Source organism: Botryllus schlosseri, chromosome 3 (assembly GCF_051294905.1).
Source record: "Botryllus schlosseri isolate E-star chromosome 3, Bs_hap1, whole genome shotgun sequence".
In the NCBI taxonomy this organism is placed as follows: Eukaryota; Metazoa; Chordata; class Ascidiacea; order Stolidobranchia; family Styelidae; genus Botryllus; species Botryllus schlosseri.
The window spans coordinates 6,747,959-6,766,595 of record NC_137238.1 but is presented as its reverse complement, the minus strand read 5'-3'; the positions used below and the strand labels follow the sequence as shown (position 1 = coordinate 6,766,595).

General features: G+C 38.9%; 2 protein-coding genes and 1 long non-coding RNA gene across 8 annotated transcripts in view; 2 read left to right on the top strand and 1 right to left on the bottom strand.

Moving 5' to 3' along the window:
• Positions 1-18,637, top strand: part of LOC145436579 (cytochrome P450 3A11-like) — a 171,369-nt gene that overhangs the window by 126,944 nt on the left and 25,788 nt on the right. The gene's annotated exons all lie outside the window — the stretch shown is intronic.
• The window catches only part of LOC145435685 (cytochrome P450 3A14-like), a 29,051-nt gene that overhangs the window by 8,300 nt on the left and 2,114 nt on the right, over positions 1-18,637 (top strand). Inside the window, exons 6-12 of the mRNA XM_080312983.1 lie at positions 778-932; positions 9,333-9,460; positions 10,986-11,067; positions 14,611-14,771; positions 15,795-15,883; positions 15,946-16,083; positions 18,334-18,490. Coding sequence (XP_080169109.1) covers positions 778-932; positions 9,333-9,460; positions 10,986-11,067; positions 14,611-14,771; positions 15,795-15,883; positions 15,946-16,083; positions 18,334-18,490 — 910 coding nt within the window. The remainder of the gene's footprint in view (positions 1-777; positions 933-9,332; positions 9,461-10,985; positions 11,068-14,610; positions 14,772-15,794; positions 15,884-15,945; positions 16,084-18,333; positions 18,491-18,637) is intronic.
• LOC145435686 (uncharacterized) lies at positions 2,488-8,092 on the bottom strand. 6 transcript variants are annotated; one of them, XR_013913952.1, is made up of 8 exons: positions 7,782-8,089; positions 6,596-6,650; positions 6,263-6,318; positions 5,722-5,914; positions 5,219-5,338; positions 4,473-4,662; positions 3,885-3,983; positions 2,488-3,517 (listed from the first exon to the last, which is right to left on the bottom strand). It is a non-coding gene; the product is annotated as an uncharacterized LOC145435686 (long non-coding RNA). The 6 variants fall into 6 exon arrangements; XR_013913950.1 differs by having other exon boundaries at positions 6,263-6,650; positions 7,782-8,092; XR_013913953.1 differs by lacking the exon at positions 6,263-6,318 and having other exon boundaries at positions 7,782-8,088.

Genomic DNA, 18,637 nt, shown 5'->3' with positions numbered 1-18,637 from the left:
GAGAGTGAGTTTTTTTGTGTAAGGCCTTGGGTCTAGTTTGCAGACCTAGGCGATTTGGGGTGTGTTATTTGACTTTTTTTAGGGGGAGGGGGTTATAGCTATGCTATGCTGTTTGGGGAGATTATTCCCGCATTGCGTAATGTTCTTGCAATGCGCCGAAAAAAATGTAATGTTTGGCGGTTTTGCCAGACCGTGCGTTAAATAGCAATAAAATATCAAATTTGACAGCTCTGCCGAGACTAGGTAATACAACGGAACATTTCGAGTATCTCATACCCAAATAATTCAACAAAAAATTCAACTTTTTACTGCAACTTTTGTTAAAATTAAATGCCACTTTCTCGCGATCTTAGTGCAACAAAAACTTGCCCAAGTGATTACACTCCGAGTCGAGTGTTCGCGTTTCGGCCATAATGGCGTCATAACAGTAATCATGATTAGAAAATTCAAATATGTGACATGTGGGACATGTTGGGATGCCAAATAGCCACAATATCTGATTCGACGACTGAAATCTAATCGTTTTGATCAACCACGAACTGATGCATTGGCAAATGGAAGAAAATAAGCAGGTTCCATCCACAGCGCATTACTTTGCATAACAATCAAACAATATTCGTTTCATAATCGAAGGCTCTCGTTTTACGGTATATATTAGCCTATGGCAGCATTGGCTATGCGTGTGAGTTGTGGCTGTTCAAATCGATGTACCTCTAAGTGGGCATTTAATCGCTATAGGTTCGATTTCAAATGTATGCACAATCCTCCCATTTTCAGACTTTTCCTGCGACTTTCCCTGGACATAATGTGCTCAGCTGCCTTTGGCACCGACGTCAATTCCCAGGATGATTCTGTATCGGAGCCGGAGATCATTAAACAAGCAAAGGATATGTTTGCCACAAGCATGTTTAGTCCGATGCTGCTGCTCTGCAGTGAGTATATCGCACGTATTACTGGTGTATCACGTCGCAATGTCCCGTTCTAAAAGATATAACTAATTAATGTGTATGATATATGATATAACTACGACCTGCATATAAAAGTGGGTGTTTATGATGACAGCTACAACACGTACCAAATGCGTCACGAGATCGACTCCAAACTTCCTACCGAAGTGCAGCGGGTTTATCTAGGCCAGACGCAGGCGACTTCATCGGTCTGTTGGTCTGATATGGAAAAAATGAAGTACTTGGCGGGTCGGATTCCTGAATCGATACATTAATCGCGTATTTGTACACCTCGACAAAGAATTAATCGTATTTAATGTAAACTTTAAGTTTAAACCATAGGTAACCAAACACTATTTCATGAACTTATTAACATTGTCTACTTCAATATTTGTTGAAGCGAATGCTTCATCTGTTGTCGATCAAATTTGTTCTCAAGTTCTTTGAACTAGTCGGCAGTGTAGATAGAATCAAACTGCACGTGAACATCAGTTGGATCGGACCGCAGCTTCTTGTTAATGTTAATGAACAATCACTATTACTTGTGTCCGCTCCGCCTCTAAGTATTACACTATTCAGCCCAAATTTCACTTTGATCGGTTTTTCCGAATTGAGGCAATGCATGAGACTGAAAGGCCTTTTGTAACGGAAATAACATGCTTGTCACGTGACTAAATCAGAAAACAAAGAACACATAGAACCGACCCACGGGCCGTCTGTTGCTGGCCCCTGATCTAAGCTCTTCCTCGCCTCCCGATCCACGTAAGCGGTATCTTACAAAAACATATAGAACGAAAGGGGACCGTGCTGCGAGTTGGCAGATCATGAATCAAAATAATTCAAGAATGTTTAACTGTTGTTAAATAACAATGTAGTTGAAACTTCATAAACACTAAAAAAAGAATATAATGATTATATCGTTCGCGTTGAACACTATAGATTAAATCTGACCCAAGGCTTGTAGAGCGGGGCATGTACTGGAGCCGGAATAGATATTCGGCCTGATTTTATCATTTTTCCCGGAGCAGAATTCATTTTTTTTCATGCGGCCGGAGTCGGATCGTACTATTTTCTGGTAAACCAGAATCACTATTAAGGCTATTGATGAGCATGACGATTGTAACTACCAATTGGGCGCCTGTAGCCGCCAATATACAAACCCGTGTTCAATGAAAAACTGTCAGTTTTTATTGTAATGATGTTATCGTTGCAATATTCAATATGGAACCTGAACCCACACTGTAAATTCTGAAGTGTTACTCAACCCGGAAAATTGAACACGAAACGTGATCCAAAAATTGAACGCCTAGAAGTGTTGCGAAGTGTTTAAATTAAAAGTGTTTACCTAAAAAGTGTTCAGCCTCAAAGTGGCTGGTTGACTAGTCACCGGAACGCAGGGCTCAAAATAAAATCAGATTTTATTGATTCATGAATAGATGACGCTTATAATATCCAACCTGGGTGATTAAATACGTGCAAAGATTGAAATTTCCAATAGCTGCTGTGACAGGGTTTCATAAATTCAGATCAGCAGTTGAAACCGTTTCCGGAATAGTCCATGAAATCACGAACATCACAAATGATCAAGAGCAAACTCACTACAAATATCATGCAACTCGTTCAATCATGAAAATGAATGCATAGGGAATTAGGGATAGTGATAACAAAATATCATTTAGTATCTTTAACTTTCGTGACAATGGCATGGAATCAAATTCATTGGTTACGTCCGTTAACGGAAAACATGATAAACACAAATCATTAAAACATATTTATAATTGATCAAATTATGGCTTGTAAATTTCTAATTTTATTGTAAAAAAACAAACAATGAATATATCAGTTTCACTACCACTACCACGATAAACAAGTAACAAAGTATTTTTTTACTCTTAATGAAATTGGGCCTGCTAACCAGGCATCAAAAATATTCTTGGGCTTGCATTACAAGGATTTATATCAGGTTAATGCCAATCACTTTTGTTTAAATAACAAAGAAATCGTTTCTTTGAGTCCATACAAATTTTGCAGATTTACAGAAAAGATTTTGTTGTTATTTGCCAGTCTGCTGCAAAATATGAAATCTGGAAGTCATTAGGGCACTGGTTCATGAACATATTTGGACACGCCCCGTTATGATAGCAAAAAAAATTCACACACCCCTTATCGTCGTATCATGAAATTAAAAAAAGCAACCAGAACGCTAAAAATCCCAACTGATAGTTGGATGGCAGTGACGGTAATAGTTGTTGATGAGAGAATATTCAAATATTAAATTCTGACCATACACAGAGAAATAAGTAGAAGCTGCCATGTGCGAAAAAGATTTTAGTTGACAGCGGGTTCACGCCCCTTCAAATGCTTTCTCCTGTTTGAGAACCACTCCTTCAGGGTATGACAATCCAATGCATAGCAGCTCAAAACGTCAACAATGTTTCTGAATACTTCATTTTCACTGAAGCAGTTTTATATTCTTGGCATCAGCTACAATCCAGGATCGGTCAATCTCTGATTCGTGGCGTGCCATGATGTTTGCTTCTTTTCTACTGGTCGACTCCAAGTTGTGCTCCCTGAAAATGTGATTAAATTCCAAAGTTTTGAATATGTCAATGAAAATTCTAAATTTTATGCAGAAATAAATATAAATATTTCACACATGCAGGTTACACAAGCGCAGGAAAGGCGCTCGGGTACATGTGAAATCCTATCACTGAGAAGGACTAAAATTCGCATAACGACTAATAAAAATATCTTGAATTAGGTCCGCGCTTTTTTCAATTCGGCCATTTTGACATTTACATTGACATTCAGACGCACAGGCCACAGTGAGAATGCAGAACTGTAACTCAGGATGAAATTTATAGCAGAACGTCTGTGTACGTCTACGAACGGTCTATGTATATTTGTATGGTCCACAAAACAGAAAGATTACGATACCTGTTTCAATAAGACATGCGCTTGGGTCTTGGATTGTATTTGCTTGTCTCTCAATTTGGCTTGGAGAAGAAGACAGTTGACTTCATCAACCTCGTTTTGCTGAAAATGTAATTGATTGCAAACAAGATCCGAAAATAAATATAGTAGAATCGTTATTCCTATGGGTTTGGATTTCCATTACAATAATTGACCAGACAAAGGACACATTGATTGTCTTTAGTACAAAAAACTTTGTGACATCTTATCGAAGGTGTTGAATACTTTTCCTTCATTGCAGTAATTGTAATTGTTCTCAATCTTTCAAAATACTTCCTTCCTGATTAAATTTAATTAACGATATTATTTGGAATTAGCACGACATGGGAAATGATCTCAATTTGATGTTCCAAGTATAGATCAGTAAGCAGTAGTTTAAATACAAGTTACCCCAGCTCTTTACATTCAACAACACCTCTGTTCAATGTACACAGATCAAGCCTCTCTTCAGCTCATATCGCATATATAGATAGTTATTAAGAAAATTAGGACTGCAAAAACCAGCACATTACATGATCAATGGTGATATATGAAATGAGTAAATAGACTTACATGATCACATGTTTCCATGGGTTCTTGAGGCAAAAGTATTATCGCAAAAGATGACTGCACCGGCACAAAATCCGTTCAAATGACTCCTCACGTCACTATCAACATTGTCTGTTAGCACAGGCACGGTAGAACCAGGGGGTCTCTTCGAAGAGTTGACACCAGTTGGATGAATTTGAAGATCAATCCAAGACTGTTGAAAAGAAAATACTTGTTTCAAAAATTTGCAATACAAGGGAACTATTCAATATTCGAACAGCTTCTTCGAGGTGCAAAACTTCAATATAAAATTGAATAGTATATGCATATTGAAATGAGCCCGAATATTTTCGGCTGAGACTCGTCAGGGGTAATCGTCAGTAACTAGTAGAGAACTCGAAAGAACGTTGTACATCAAAAATCGTATCACAAAATATCACGTCACCGGCATTCAGTATTACGCAGATATCACACTGGATACATTTGTATGTGACAAAAGGGTGTCTTTCATAGAACAAATAATTATTGTAATGGAAAGTTGCATGTGACCGTACCACCAATTTTACTACAGCACGAGTAGCATACTTTCCTGGATTGTTAATCATTTTAGTGGAATTTTACCAGCAAACATTCATAAAAATAACCAAATGCAGCAGAATCAAATTCATTATCTAAGGATATACCAGTTTACTTACGAAATACCGCGATGCTTACCAGTATTTAAAACAACAAATGCATTTCAAGAAGGTGCCAATTGCAATACATACTACCTGCACATTAGGGCATTTTTCATATTCTTTCCATCAGCCGCAACCCAGGCTTGATGAGTCCCTGATTCGTGGCGTGCCATGGCGGATCTTTTTTTTACTGGTCAAATCCAAATGCTGCTCCTAGAAAATACGAAACATTACAAAGGAAAATTGTAAATTTGATGCAGAAGTAAATATAAATATTTCACACAGATAGGTTACAGAAGCGCAGGAGAGGTGCTCAGCCCCCCAGGTTGAGAACCACTGACCTAGCCCATTATAGTTCAGTAAGCAATAGTTAAAGTACAAGTTACACGAGCTCATTACGTTCAACTACATCTCTGTTCAGTGTACACAGTTCAGGGTACACTTTACTGTGCAGTGTACACAGATGAAGCCTTTTTCAGCTCATATCGAATAGCCCGTAAGCTACTCTGCGAGATAGTTCGTGAGAAAAGTAGGACTGCAAAAACCAGCAAATTACATAATCAATGGTGATATATAAAATGAAAAAATACGCTTACATAATCACATGTATCCATGGGCTCTTGAGACAAAGGTCTGTATCACATAAGATGACTGTGCCGGCACAAAACCCGTTACGAACGACTCCTCACGTCACTGTCAACATTGTCTGATAGCGCAGGCACGGTAGACCCAGGGGGCTCTTTTTAAAGAGTGGACATCAGTTGAACGAATTTGAGGATCAATCCAAGACTATTGAAAAGAAAATATTTGTTGCAAAAATTCGCAATTCAATTGAACTGCTCAGTAATCACGCAGATATCATACTGGATACAGTTTTTTTTTCTGCAATAAGTTGTGCGTGACAGAAGGGTGTATTTCATAGAATAATTGAGTAATGGAATGGAAAGTTGCACATGACGTTACCACCAATTTTACTCTGGCACAGTTAGTATACTTCCTGGATTGTTAACAATTTTTGTGAAATTTTACCAGCAAACTTTCATAAAAATCTTTTTCACAAAGATAACCGATTGCAACAGAATCAAATTCATTCTCTAAGGATATACCAGTTCACTTACAAAACACCGTGATGCTTACCAGTATTCCATACAGCAAATGCATTTCAAAAATGTGCCAAGTTCAATACATACTACCTGCAAAATAGAGTTTAGTTCAGTTACCGTATCACAATAAACTCAGAAAAGTCAAATTTGGGGATTGGGCAAAACAAATACTACCCCTTGTGATCCATGGTTTGTTGAAAAGATTGTTTGTTTGGCTGTGCTATTATTGGGGCGATTTTTTGGACCTACAAAGGTAAGATTTTGACTGAAAAATTCAAATTCACACATATTTTGATGATGAAAAACTTAATTTTGACCCCATGTACTTAAATTAGGTGTTTCTCACATAGTGTTAGAATTGTATTACCAGAACTTATCTTTATTTCTGGCTGGAGCTGTCTGTTCTTCCGAAGTAATTTGATCTGAAAAAATCTTTTAGCATGAAAATTGACAAATTTTTACATGAAAAAGAACTTATTTTATCGAAATCTGGACCCATGAATAATTCTAGTATTAGTTACATCTCGTATTATGGTAGAAATAATTAAAAATTTGTTGTAGTACAACGAAAGATACTTTCCTACATTTTCGGGTAGAAAGTGTCTGTCCTAACTAAGTAGCTTGGCAAGAATGAAGAAAGAACGTTCACCAGCTGCAGTTGTTGGCCGGCAACACTGAAGTTGTGCGTACACTGCACTCTCTCTCTCATTATGACAAAGTTGTCTACATTGCAAGTATTCATCATACGGTTTTTAATAGAAGAACCAATGCCCACGCAATCTTGCTTCAGTTAGGATAGTGCAATAAGCTACGTTGAGTATTTGTTTCATTTGACAGTTTATGATTCACAATGAGCAGACGATGGTCCGTCTACAACGGTAGGACTATAAAGTAGGCTACAAGATGTAAATTGTAAAATGATAAGTTCACCGACAGTGCAATCATCTATGATACAAACGAAATGCAAGTTGCCAACAAAATTTTGATTTTGTAAAGAATTTTGGCAATTTTTGACCTAACGGTACAATTTTGACAAAATTCCGACCTATTTTGACATTTCAAAAAAATCGCTTTAGTTAACACCTTACCACTTGGAATAAACAGTAGGCCTACAGTGTAAAACGTGTTGCAGTTGAAAAACAATCAAAACCGTTGCATGACTGTCATACCGGCATTCAATTGCTGACATTGCAGTACTTGTCCACAATGGACCACAATATCGCCTACATAGTGATATTTCAGTGTGGATAGAGAGAACATCCCTTTATCCATATGTCAAAAAAGTTAATTTTATAGCAGCTTCCCATCAGTACCGTAGTACTGGACCTGGTCGCAGCCTGGTATATTATCAGATTCGAAGCTCGATCATCCAGCAATAATATCAGACGAATCATATACTACAAAACATCTAAAGAACATTCATATGAATAAGGGATATGAGTAGCCTGCTAAAACATCTAAAACAAACGACGTTACTGCAATGTCAAAACGAGTTAATTTTATGACTATTCTCACATTACATACATACAATAACATTTACCGCATCTCCATACCTTACAGTACATGGAATTTATGATCCTTTACGCTATCAGGTAGCAGAAACTGCTTCAATATATCCATTTCGCCAAGTTTTTTCGTGTACCTTACTCTCTGCCTGAAGCCTGACGAACCACCAATTCAAATCCAAACTGAAATCGAGCGCGCTCTACCGTGACGAAGGTTGTGACCCCTCTGCGTCACAGGGAAATATGTATATTTCATTGAAATATTACCCTTAAACTTAGTGTTGGGTCAAGTGAGTAATATTATTTTACATATACCGTGATTTAATGTGATCTCCAAACGTAGCGATTGTTTATGAATGCAAAATTGATGATAAATTACCAAGTATAAATTTTTTGAAAATAAGCCGCAGTGACGAAGTGTTACATGTAAACGGAGAAATACGCAGAAGCGTTGCGACGATAATGGCCCAATGCGTTTATATGCCCAAAAGGTGTGTCTGTACGCAGAAAAAAATGTTATGAAGTGTTCAATACGACCTTGCGGATTTACAGTGCATACCGTGTTAATCTACCGTTTTCGTAGTTTAGTAGAAATAAGTAGCCTACTCGTAGATGATTATCATCGTAGTTTTTCGGATCGCATCTCGGTCATATCAAGAATGCGGCCTAGAAGTCGGAGCAAAAAACGGCGAACTCGGAGGAGTCGGAGCAAAAAAACGGGTGCGGAGACGGACCAGAGATTTGTCGATCTGCCCGCACTAAGGCTTCTACCAAAAGTTCGAGTCAGGTTGTATGATTGGTCAGAGCTCATTGGCGCTAGAGAATCTAACTACACCTAGATATAGAATCGATCAATTGCGGTCAGTAACGACGTGATAAACTCTTCGCTCAACATCTACTTACACTACTCATGATTGCGAAGGAAATTGTCATAAAACCTGGTCGAAGTAGCCCCTGTGTCAGTGACCATTTGGTGCGCCAATTTGTATAGTGTCATTTTTATCTGCGTATGAGGCACCTCACTGCAGTTGCAGGGCATTTAAAAGCCCAGATTGAAAGTGAGCCGTTCTAGCAGTCGGCAGTAAAGATCTCGACAGGGACGCATAGGTACGAGAGAGACTGACGTCTGGGTGTGCGAAAGGTTGAAGAAGTCGTCCCCAAGATTACCACAAAGATAAAGACTTATGAACATTACAAATATTCGTGTCGTGGTGCACATAGCCTGAAAAAGGCGAGAAGCACCACTGTAAAATGTGAAATAAAATAATAATAATAATAATCTGCGTATGAGGCAAAGATGCATCTCTTAATTTTGAAAGTACTCAACCGTCGATTGCAAATTTGAACCGCGGTATCCAGATCTACTTTTTCAACCTGTCTATCCGAGTACATTCCCGATATCTTATGAGATAGAAATGTTGTCGCGTAAAATGGGTTCTGAACTGTCGTAGATCAAGCCGCAATGGGATTCTGTAAATGATGTTGCAAGACCTGCTTTTGTAATTCCATTCATCAATGTTTGAATGTCATTACAAACCCCACTACCTGTACATTCGTACTTTGAAAGCAACTGCAAAATCTGCTATATTATGTTTCCAGTGATCTTCCCGCCGTTTGAATGGATGATAACGTACTTCAATATTAACCTGTTTGCCCGAAAATCCGTGACGTATTTCACGTCCCTCGTTAATCAAGTGATACATCAACGAAAAGAGGATCCTACCTTGGTGAATATTTTATTACGTTGCAAATCGAACCGTGTGACGGCAAATAATCATAGACTCGCTGCATTTCAAAGCGCGCTCAGTGTGTCGAATCTGTAGATCAGTGGTATTCAACCTGGGGCTGTTTGCCGTTTCTTTGGAGGTAATGAAGGTGATGACTAGGGCAAGTTTTTGTTGCACTAAAAACCTGAGAAAGTTGCACTTATTTTTTTAATTTTAACAAAAGTTGCAGAAGTTGCATTTTGACCACATTTTGCTCGGTTGACTAAAAAAACAGCTCCCGAAATACCCGTAAAAGCGTTATTTCGGTGCTGATTTACGGTGTTTCAGTCGAATTTGGCCGTGTATTTCACCAAAATCGAGAATACTTTCATGAAAAATCGAAAAAGTTGCAAAAAGTTGCATGAAAAAATGGACAAAAGCTGCAAAAAGTTGCACTACAAGATTCCTTCAACGGGCTTAAAACAGAATTCTACATATCTTACGAGTATTTAGGAAGCTGCCGGAAGCTGTAAAAAGAAGTTGCAAAAGTTGCAAAAACTTGCCCTAGTGATGACCTATTTTGTTACGGTAATCAGCTTGACGTGAATAAGTTCAAGCGAGGGTCTTGACCTTTTTATTAGTAATGAGCTTACATAATTTAAATGTGGCTAGCGGAACATTCTCAAATCGAAAACTGAGTCGCGACCATAAAATGACCGAAAACCACTGCTATAGATGGACACCATGCCTCATCCACAAAATATGTATTATCTCGCATTGTATTATTGGCTATCTCTATTGACATTGATCGGACAGTGCCTCAAAGAGTTTGGGTACACTTCGGCCATGTTTCATTGGTCAGATATTAATTAATATGTCGTCTATGATTTTCCTGAAAATGCTACAGGACAGCTGTTAAAAATACCTTTTTTTCCGGATTCCAGCCATTCACTGATGAAATTGTCAGGTTAACCTAAAAACGCTGCACGCCAAATTTGGTTCAATTCTAACAAGTATAAATATATTAAGACAAGTTAAAAAATCTATGTTGAGTTGTCTTCAAAGACGATGCACAACAAATTTAACTCAATTCCAACTAGTAGAAGCGGAGTTATTTGAGTTTATCGTTGATAATTCTCGGATCATCCTTGATTGGTGGATAATGTGCAGAGGTTTTTAGGGTAACCTGACAATTTAATCAGTGAACGGATGGAATCCGGAAAAAAAGTTATTTTTGAACAGCCCTAGGTACAATAGTGCGAAGAGAGTTTTGCTGGGTTTACGGAAGTAAACGTAATCTGATTTGATATGAGCTGAACTTGTTATTTGTAGTATTTATTTTTATTTTGGAATTTCATTCAATTTCCAAGTTTTTACGGATTATGTAATTCATATTCTAATCTAATTTGGAATAGCTGAATATCTTATAATCGCCCAACTCTGCGTCAGTCAAGTCATCGAAACTGCCGCTTACGCGTTATTTCCTGATGCTTGAACCAAGCCTGACAGCACGCGGCTGATATTCTTATTTTGTTTTCGATTTCAGAGGGATCGAGTGGACATCCTCCAGCTGATGCTCGAAAATGAGATATCCGAAGAAAATGCGAAATCGGAGAAATTCGAGAAAGGTAACGTGACTTATAGAGATGTTTATGCCGATATCCCACGAACGATCCGCAGAACCGTCCATGTCAATACTTTTACATTATTTTTCACGATCATAACCAACTTATATGTTGATGATATAGATCAGGGGTGTCAAACATACGGCCCGCTAAGCAATTCCGAGTAGATAGAAAAATGCATGTATTATTGAGCACATTTCTAACAAATGTTGACATTTTTAGTAAAAAATACTTCCAATAAATAGCCCTTCAAGATAGCACATGTCGAGTGTGTTTATAGGCCACATTAAATCCACCCGACTGCGATGTTGTGGTTTCTACTCATCATTAGGAGCAGGTCGCTGACATTGACACCTAATTCCGAGAAGGCAATAATGTGTGAATTCATTTCACTGACCAAAAACTAGTTATGCACAGGAGTGAAAACGCCAAGAATCCTGGCATTCAGGTTACGTGGAAAATATATTAGAGGTCTCGAACTCTCCACTCTCCAGCCACGAGAGAAACCCCAATCGCGATATAATACTATGCAGCAAATTCCAGCGTCCGCGTCTACAGTTAATTCTTTCGCGTTCCTCACAACGCATACGCAGGGTTGATGCCAATATATCACTAAAACGAAGGAAATATGCCAACTTGTCATCGTTAGAGCCACAATTTTATCGGCTATAACTGTATTCGGCCGCCCAATCATCGTTTTATTACCAATTCCACTGTTTGCGAATAAAAGGTGGTGCTACAATAGAAACGCAATGATTCCTAATATAATGTAATATACTATTGTGTATATAGCTAGTTAATGAAGTATTCAAATGAAAAATAAGAGCTAGGATTTTAAGGTATTCTGGGATTGAGGAAGTTTGGTGCGGCCCGCGAGCGATCTGAAGTGTTGAATCCGGCCCGCGACGTCAGCTGAGTTTGACACCCCTGATGTAGATCATACAGTCAATTGCATCCGTTAGCGGTCTGATAGTTGGACCGTTCGGACCACGATACCGGTACTTAATCTCGTCAGATTCCTAGTCAGGAAGCAACGGGTCGAATCTGAGTCCAAGTCATTGTGTTGACTGTTCAGTTTCGCGGTAACGTCTTATGAAACCCACTTTTACAACACTTCTTGGTTATATCGAGAGCTTCGCATTCATAATATAATGATTTTCCTCGCGTCTTATGTTTCTGGTAGCATTTTCTAGCGCCGGTACTGAAACTGATACACTAAATACCAATTGTGTCGAAACTCTGCTGTTTTTCGAAATTACATTGAAATTCCTGTCTTGATAGTTCAAATATCGCGTCATATGACTTGGTCTGAGTCATGCACAATCAATCGAGTACAAGTGGTATCGATCAACAGATTCATTCAAGACGAGTCGAGTCATTTCTGTATTTTAAGAAAATGACTCCAGTCGAGTCGAGTCTTAACAGTTTATAAATGAATCCATAATACCGGTCTACTTATAGCACATGGTCCACTATATCTCTCGACTTTGTCTTAGTAAGTACCTCCCACACCAGTGGTTCTCAACCGGGGGTCCGCGAAGCATTTTCAGGGGGTCCGCGAAACCTCTAAAGTTGTAAAATCATTGATAACCTAGTTTGTATTTTTTTAATTAGAGAAAGCATGAAACCGTTTCGCTTTATAATTGCTCAAACTTTATGACTCGCATCGTTAAAATGGTCGTCTGAGATGAAATATCCGATTGTGCAAAATCATTTTAATGGTCAAATTGCCAATAGCCTGCCAATGCAAACATATTCCTGCTTAAAGTTGTTTTGTTGGGGTTTGTGGAAAAATGAAATGTTGGAGATAGCAAGGTCAAAGAGGATGACATCGAAATGTTTACAAAACATTTTGGATTTGAAGTTGTCAGTCTCAGCAAATTAGTAAAGAGTCGTTTGAAATAGAGATTCCTGATTTTTTTTTCTTGATCCGTCCCAATGAAGGAATTGAAAACACGCCGCGAAATCTATTTTCTCCTGTTATATAACCACTAAAGTACTTCAAGATGAGATGCTAGATAGGAATGACTAGGCTGGACGTGATATGTTCATTAAAAACTCACAATAAAAGCTGTCATCGGAAGCGTTTCGCGGTAATATTACATTCGCCACCACCTATCTTTGGGGAAATGGATTTTCAGCACTCGTTCATATCAAATCGAAGACGAGTGTTTCCACGACAATAAATACAGCTGTAAAATTTGCTCCGAAATATTAGGAGTCTACCCAATTTCTACATATAATGTGGTGTTATTTTCAATGAAAGTCATTTTGTGGCTGTTTATCAGTAGCCTACAATTAATATTTACAAAGGACAAATGACGGCTGCAGGATAATTGAGCTAATTTTGAACGAAAACTTGAAGGGGTCCGCGGAGGTCCGTGACGGTCCAAAAGGGGTCTGCTAAGACGAAATGGTTGAGAACTACTATCGTACACAGTTTAGGTGACTATGACGATTCTAGAGGTTTCCTTTCATGCTCTAAGCTTTAAGCCGAGGTTCTAAATTCCAGCATTAACCACGGAATCTAAATCACAACCCGTTATCGCTCGCGTTCGAACTCTCTATCGCCCACGCGCGACTCTCCCACCTTTAGAAGTCGGTAGACCAGGATTCATAGGAAAGAATATCGGCCTGGAAAGTGTATTGTCTCTAAACACTATGAATACCTGAAAATACAATAACTGCTTTGCGCTGAGCATAGTTCCTGTGATGTAACAACGCATAGCCAGAATCAGACCACTGGGTGATTGTAGTTGTCTCATTAGCGCAGGGGTGGCCAACCCGTAGCCCACGAGGTAGTTTTCAAAATTAGTTATATCATCAAAGATGAATTGCCCAGATTGTGAACTTGCAATGCCAGCCGAAAATTTATTCAGTCCGGCCGCAACACTTAAGATGTTGTTGACTAAAATATCCGTTCTGACGCATTGGCAGATCCATGGATCAGTCCTATTTTTGATGAGTCTTCGTACATTACAATAATGTAGGATCTTTAGCGGTAGGTTTATCTAACGTAATAATTTCCTTCACGCTTCGTGCAATATGTTGGCTCTCGATTTCTTGCTTTTGATGTTCTTACGCCCTCCTGAAAATGACAAAACGCCGCATTTACCAGATTGAGTCTAACTATACTCGCGATTACGAGAGAAGGAGTCGTCCAGCATGCGACCTTGTGTTTTCACTCGCAGAAAGACCGTCGAAGATTAAACCTATCTGCACAAAATGATTGACGCATGTTGGCCGAAGCTTTCGATATCGAAGGGTCATGTCCTTTCAAACTGAGCACAGCGATATACAGCAGACAGCAATATTATACAGCAATATTATTCATCTATACACTTTGAACAATTTTCGTGCTTCGCGCGGCTAGTGGACCGCTTAATGGTTCGTCAATTGCGTGCGGCCCTTTGGCCGAAAAGGTTGGCCACCCCTGCAATAGAGACTATAAATAGCGTTTAGCGTTGACTCGTGGAAGGTCAGAAAGTATTCGTCTTCAAGTTATTCGACTTCGAACGGCGCCACCGTCCTGTCTTATTTCCTCAGGCATGGAGTCAAACGAAATCGTGGGAAACTCCATCCTAATGATTCTCGCCGGCTACGAAACCACAGGCGGCACCATGAATGTTCTGGCTTACAGTTTGGCTCAGAACCCGGATGTACAGGAAAAATTACAAAACGAAATTGACGAGACTTTCAGAAAATCGGTCAGTACCAGACTTGTACGAAGTACCAATTTAGTAAGTTGACTATGAACTAGGGTTACCATAATTTGGAATCGGGAAAGGAGGACAATTTCATCAAATCATAAAAGTTAGTTTACCGAAATTGAAAACAGCTGATTTTGAAATATTTACTGGAAATCTTGTTGTGTTGACTAAAAATAGGTCATTAGTTTGTCTCGACTCCCGCATTACCCACTTTTTACGATACTTTTGTGGTGTTGACTAAAAAATAAAGAAAAAAAAGGTTAACTCCCGAATGTCCCGCTCGAACGCCCGCATTACCTATTTCACGTAATTTACGCCGAATCCCACTTGGCCCTGTCTGTTAGCCTAGGTGTAAAAGCTGTAGAGGACAAATTTCCAAAAATGAGGACATTTAAGTGTCCTCGGAGGACATTTCCAATTTCATGAAAAAGGAGGACAAATCCTCCTAAGGGAGGACTTATGGTAGCCCTACGGTCAACTAACTATTCCATATAAGAGTTCAAGTTCTAGTTGTTCATTTTCAAAAGCGAGTAGTTATAGTTCGAATTGCGCATTAAAAATATTGTTGCCGAACAAACAGAAAGCACTTGTCATCAATTGGCATAAATCGAGATACCGGTGTTACGTTGTGTGATGTTCTTGCAGTCATTGCTGGGTCTGAGTCTTCACTACTTGAAGTGGCTTAGCCAGGTATGGGTTTGGGGGGTCGAAAACCTCTCATTTCAAACTCGAAACCCCTTCCTTTTGCAATGCCGATTCAATCCCCAATATTTCTTGGCTCATTTGCAATTCAGTATTGTACAGTTCATCAATTAATGATTTCAATTAAATTAGTCAATGAAATTAATTAATAATAACAATCAATTATTGAGTTGTTTCGGATTTTAATCAAGTTGTTAGTGTAGTGGTTAGTTGGTGTCGGATTTTAAGAGGGCGTTAGCTCTAGTTCTAGTTGCGCATTTTAAAAATCCATTAGTTTGTGGAAGTTAGATTCGCGAGATAATAAAATATGTTTCGCAGGGTAAGTTTGACTACGACAACGTTAACAACATGAAATATCTGGAGATGTGCGTCAACGAAACTCTTCGATTATACGGCACGGGGACAAGGTAACAGCATACAGTAGATACGAAGGTATTGCTAGTACTATCCGCTGTCTTGTATTTTCCAGGAACATGCGACTCTGCGACGAGCAAATCACAATAAACGGCTTCACAATACCCAAAGGAACCATGATCAATATACCAAGTTACGCTCTCGCACACGACCCAGAGTATTGGGACGAGCCAATGGTGTTCAATCCAGAGCGGTACGATTAAGTGATAACTGTGACGGATAATGTGTATTACACTCTCAGTGAAAAAAGTGTATATTCACACGCATATATAACGGTTGTACATATACACTTTTTTCGACGCGAGTGTAGATCTAGATAAGGATGCATATCTGCCTGCACACTTAGTATTCGAAAGTGTAATGTGTCTATATTTGAAGTATGTTGCTATCAGCGATAGTCAATAACGAAGCACTCTTTATCTGTCGGAGTACTGAAGTAGGTTTACTCTACTTGGATTACTTACTCGGGTGTTTATGTTTTAGATTACTTGCACTGCTAAGCAAATGTACTCACTTCACAGACTTTGTATTTGAATCGCCGTTACAAGTGAAATTACCATACCTTATTGCAGTGGTTCTCAACCTTTTTGTCGCCGCGGACCGCTTGTGGACCGTTACTGACCCCCGCGGACCCGGACATCCACAAGTTTTAGTTCAAATTTAACTCAACCGTTATCTGCCTTGTGCAAATATTAACTGTATAGGCAGCAACAGGATGACAGTTTTTTTTTGTAAATAAGATTGTACTATATTTAGAAATTGGGCAGACTTTTAATATTTGGAAGCGAATCCTGCAACTGCATTTATTGAAATATGTGGTGGTGGTAGTTCCTTGATAATCCGGGCCTTCGATTTGATATGAACGAGTGCCGAAAATCCATTTTTACAATTATAAAAGATTGCGAATGATAGCGCGTAACGGTTACGACAACATCTTTGGCTATGACCGCAACATATACGGCACCAACGTGGAGGAACAGCTAGAATTGTAATGAACATATCACGTGCAGCAGCTCATCTCGAAGTTATTCAGAAATAATGGTTATATGCAATTTCCCCCTCTAAGCAGCGCACGTGCGCAATTGCTCAGTGGTGGCACGGTCTCTGCGCACAGAAAATATATGCTGCGCACAATAAATCCGAAGAGATGACTTTTTATTTTATTCTTTATTTTAGTCGTTACCCACTGTTGTCCAAGGGTCGCGCAGTGAGTTGGTGAGTGCGCGCATACACGTGAAAAATTAGAGGGAACATTGGTTATATGTAGGCTATTTCACAGGTGAAAATATGACGACGTTTAAAATCCAATATTGGAACAGATTAGGAAAAAAACTTTTGGAATTCCTAATTCATCCTGATAGACTCCAACTTTTTTTCTTTTTTCACGAACCCGTATAAAATTTCTCTAAACAGAAAAATGTTCGTATCAGTAAGCAATTGGCAAATTGTCAATTAAATTGAATTTCACGTACGATGTTTCGTCTCAGATGGCCATTCTGTTGATGTGAGCCCTGACGTTTCAGCAGTGATGAAGCGAAACTGCCACGTGATCTTCCTAATTAGAAAATTATAAATTAGGTTATCAATTATTTGCAAATTTAGAGGTTTCGTGGACCCCGGGAAATGCTTTGTATCCCATTTAACACTGTAACTGAATTTATTTCCGAAAAACTTAGTTGCAGCGCCATTAATCGTTTAGCAGTAGTCGCGAGGATGCACCTTGTAATTTCGTATTGAGCCTCCTATGCTCAACTTCTAAACGTATGCGGTCTCTCGAACAAATCTACTTTTTTTCAAACAAAAATGGATATCCATGTGTTCCAAAATCGGTGCATTTATCAGATTTTCAACCTAGAGTGGGGCGTAAATCAGGCAAACGGCTCTTTCAGGTAACAAATCGTGATTTTACACCTATTTCGTCTTGTAAAAATATGTCAAATACGGTAAAACGCTTAATCTTATGGATATATATGTATATATCATGGGTGAAATGGTAGTAGTGTTGTTCATTTTACATGTCCATGCACGACCTGTGTGGGATTTGATGGGATGGTGCACGAAGATTGAAGCCACTACACCTGTGAGCTAAATCTCCATAAGGATTGGTGTATTTGATTCACTTACACCCATTGGAAGGAAGTGAAAGCATAATTATAAAGTACTATTTACCTGATTCATACAGTTTATACACCCTATCTGCAAGGGTGAAAATCGGCGAATTACAGGACTTTCGTTTACAATATTACTTACTTCAGTACATTTCATACCCTCATTTTCGTATTCCACTTCAAGTAGGTTCGATATGTTTTGGAAATCCACGTCTTCTTCAACCACTTATGCTATGGTTTTTCGACTGTTTCTCATCCGCAAGTGTGCATTATTTAATGGCATTATCAATGCTATATACTATAACTGATAACTTCACCATTCGACGTTTCTACAGGATGCGGGATATGAGCCAAATCGACCCACTGGTATATCAACCATTTGGAGCGGGACCGAGAAATTGCATAGCGATGAGATTTGCGTTGACAGAAATCAAATTCACCATGGCAAAACTTCTTCGCCAGTTTACTTTTAAGCCCGCCGAAGACACGCCGGTAATTCGATTTTCGTGGTTGTACTTGAATCCGGGGTTCTGAGACAGGCCTAAATGCTGCATTTGTGCAGTTCCAGTTCCGGAACTACATTTTATCATAAATAAGCTCCAACTACGGAGCTCATTGAACACAGCTCCGGCTTTATCA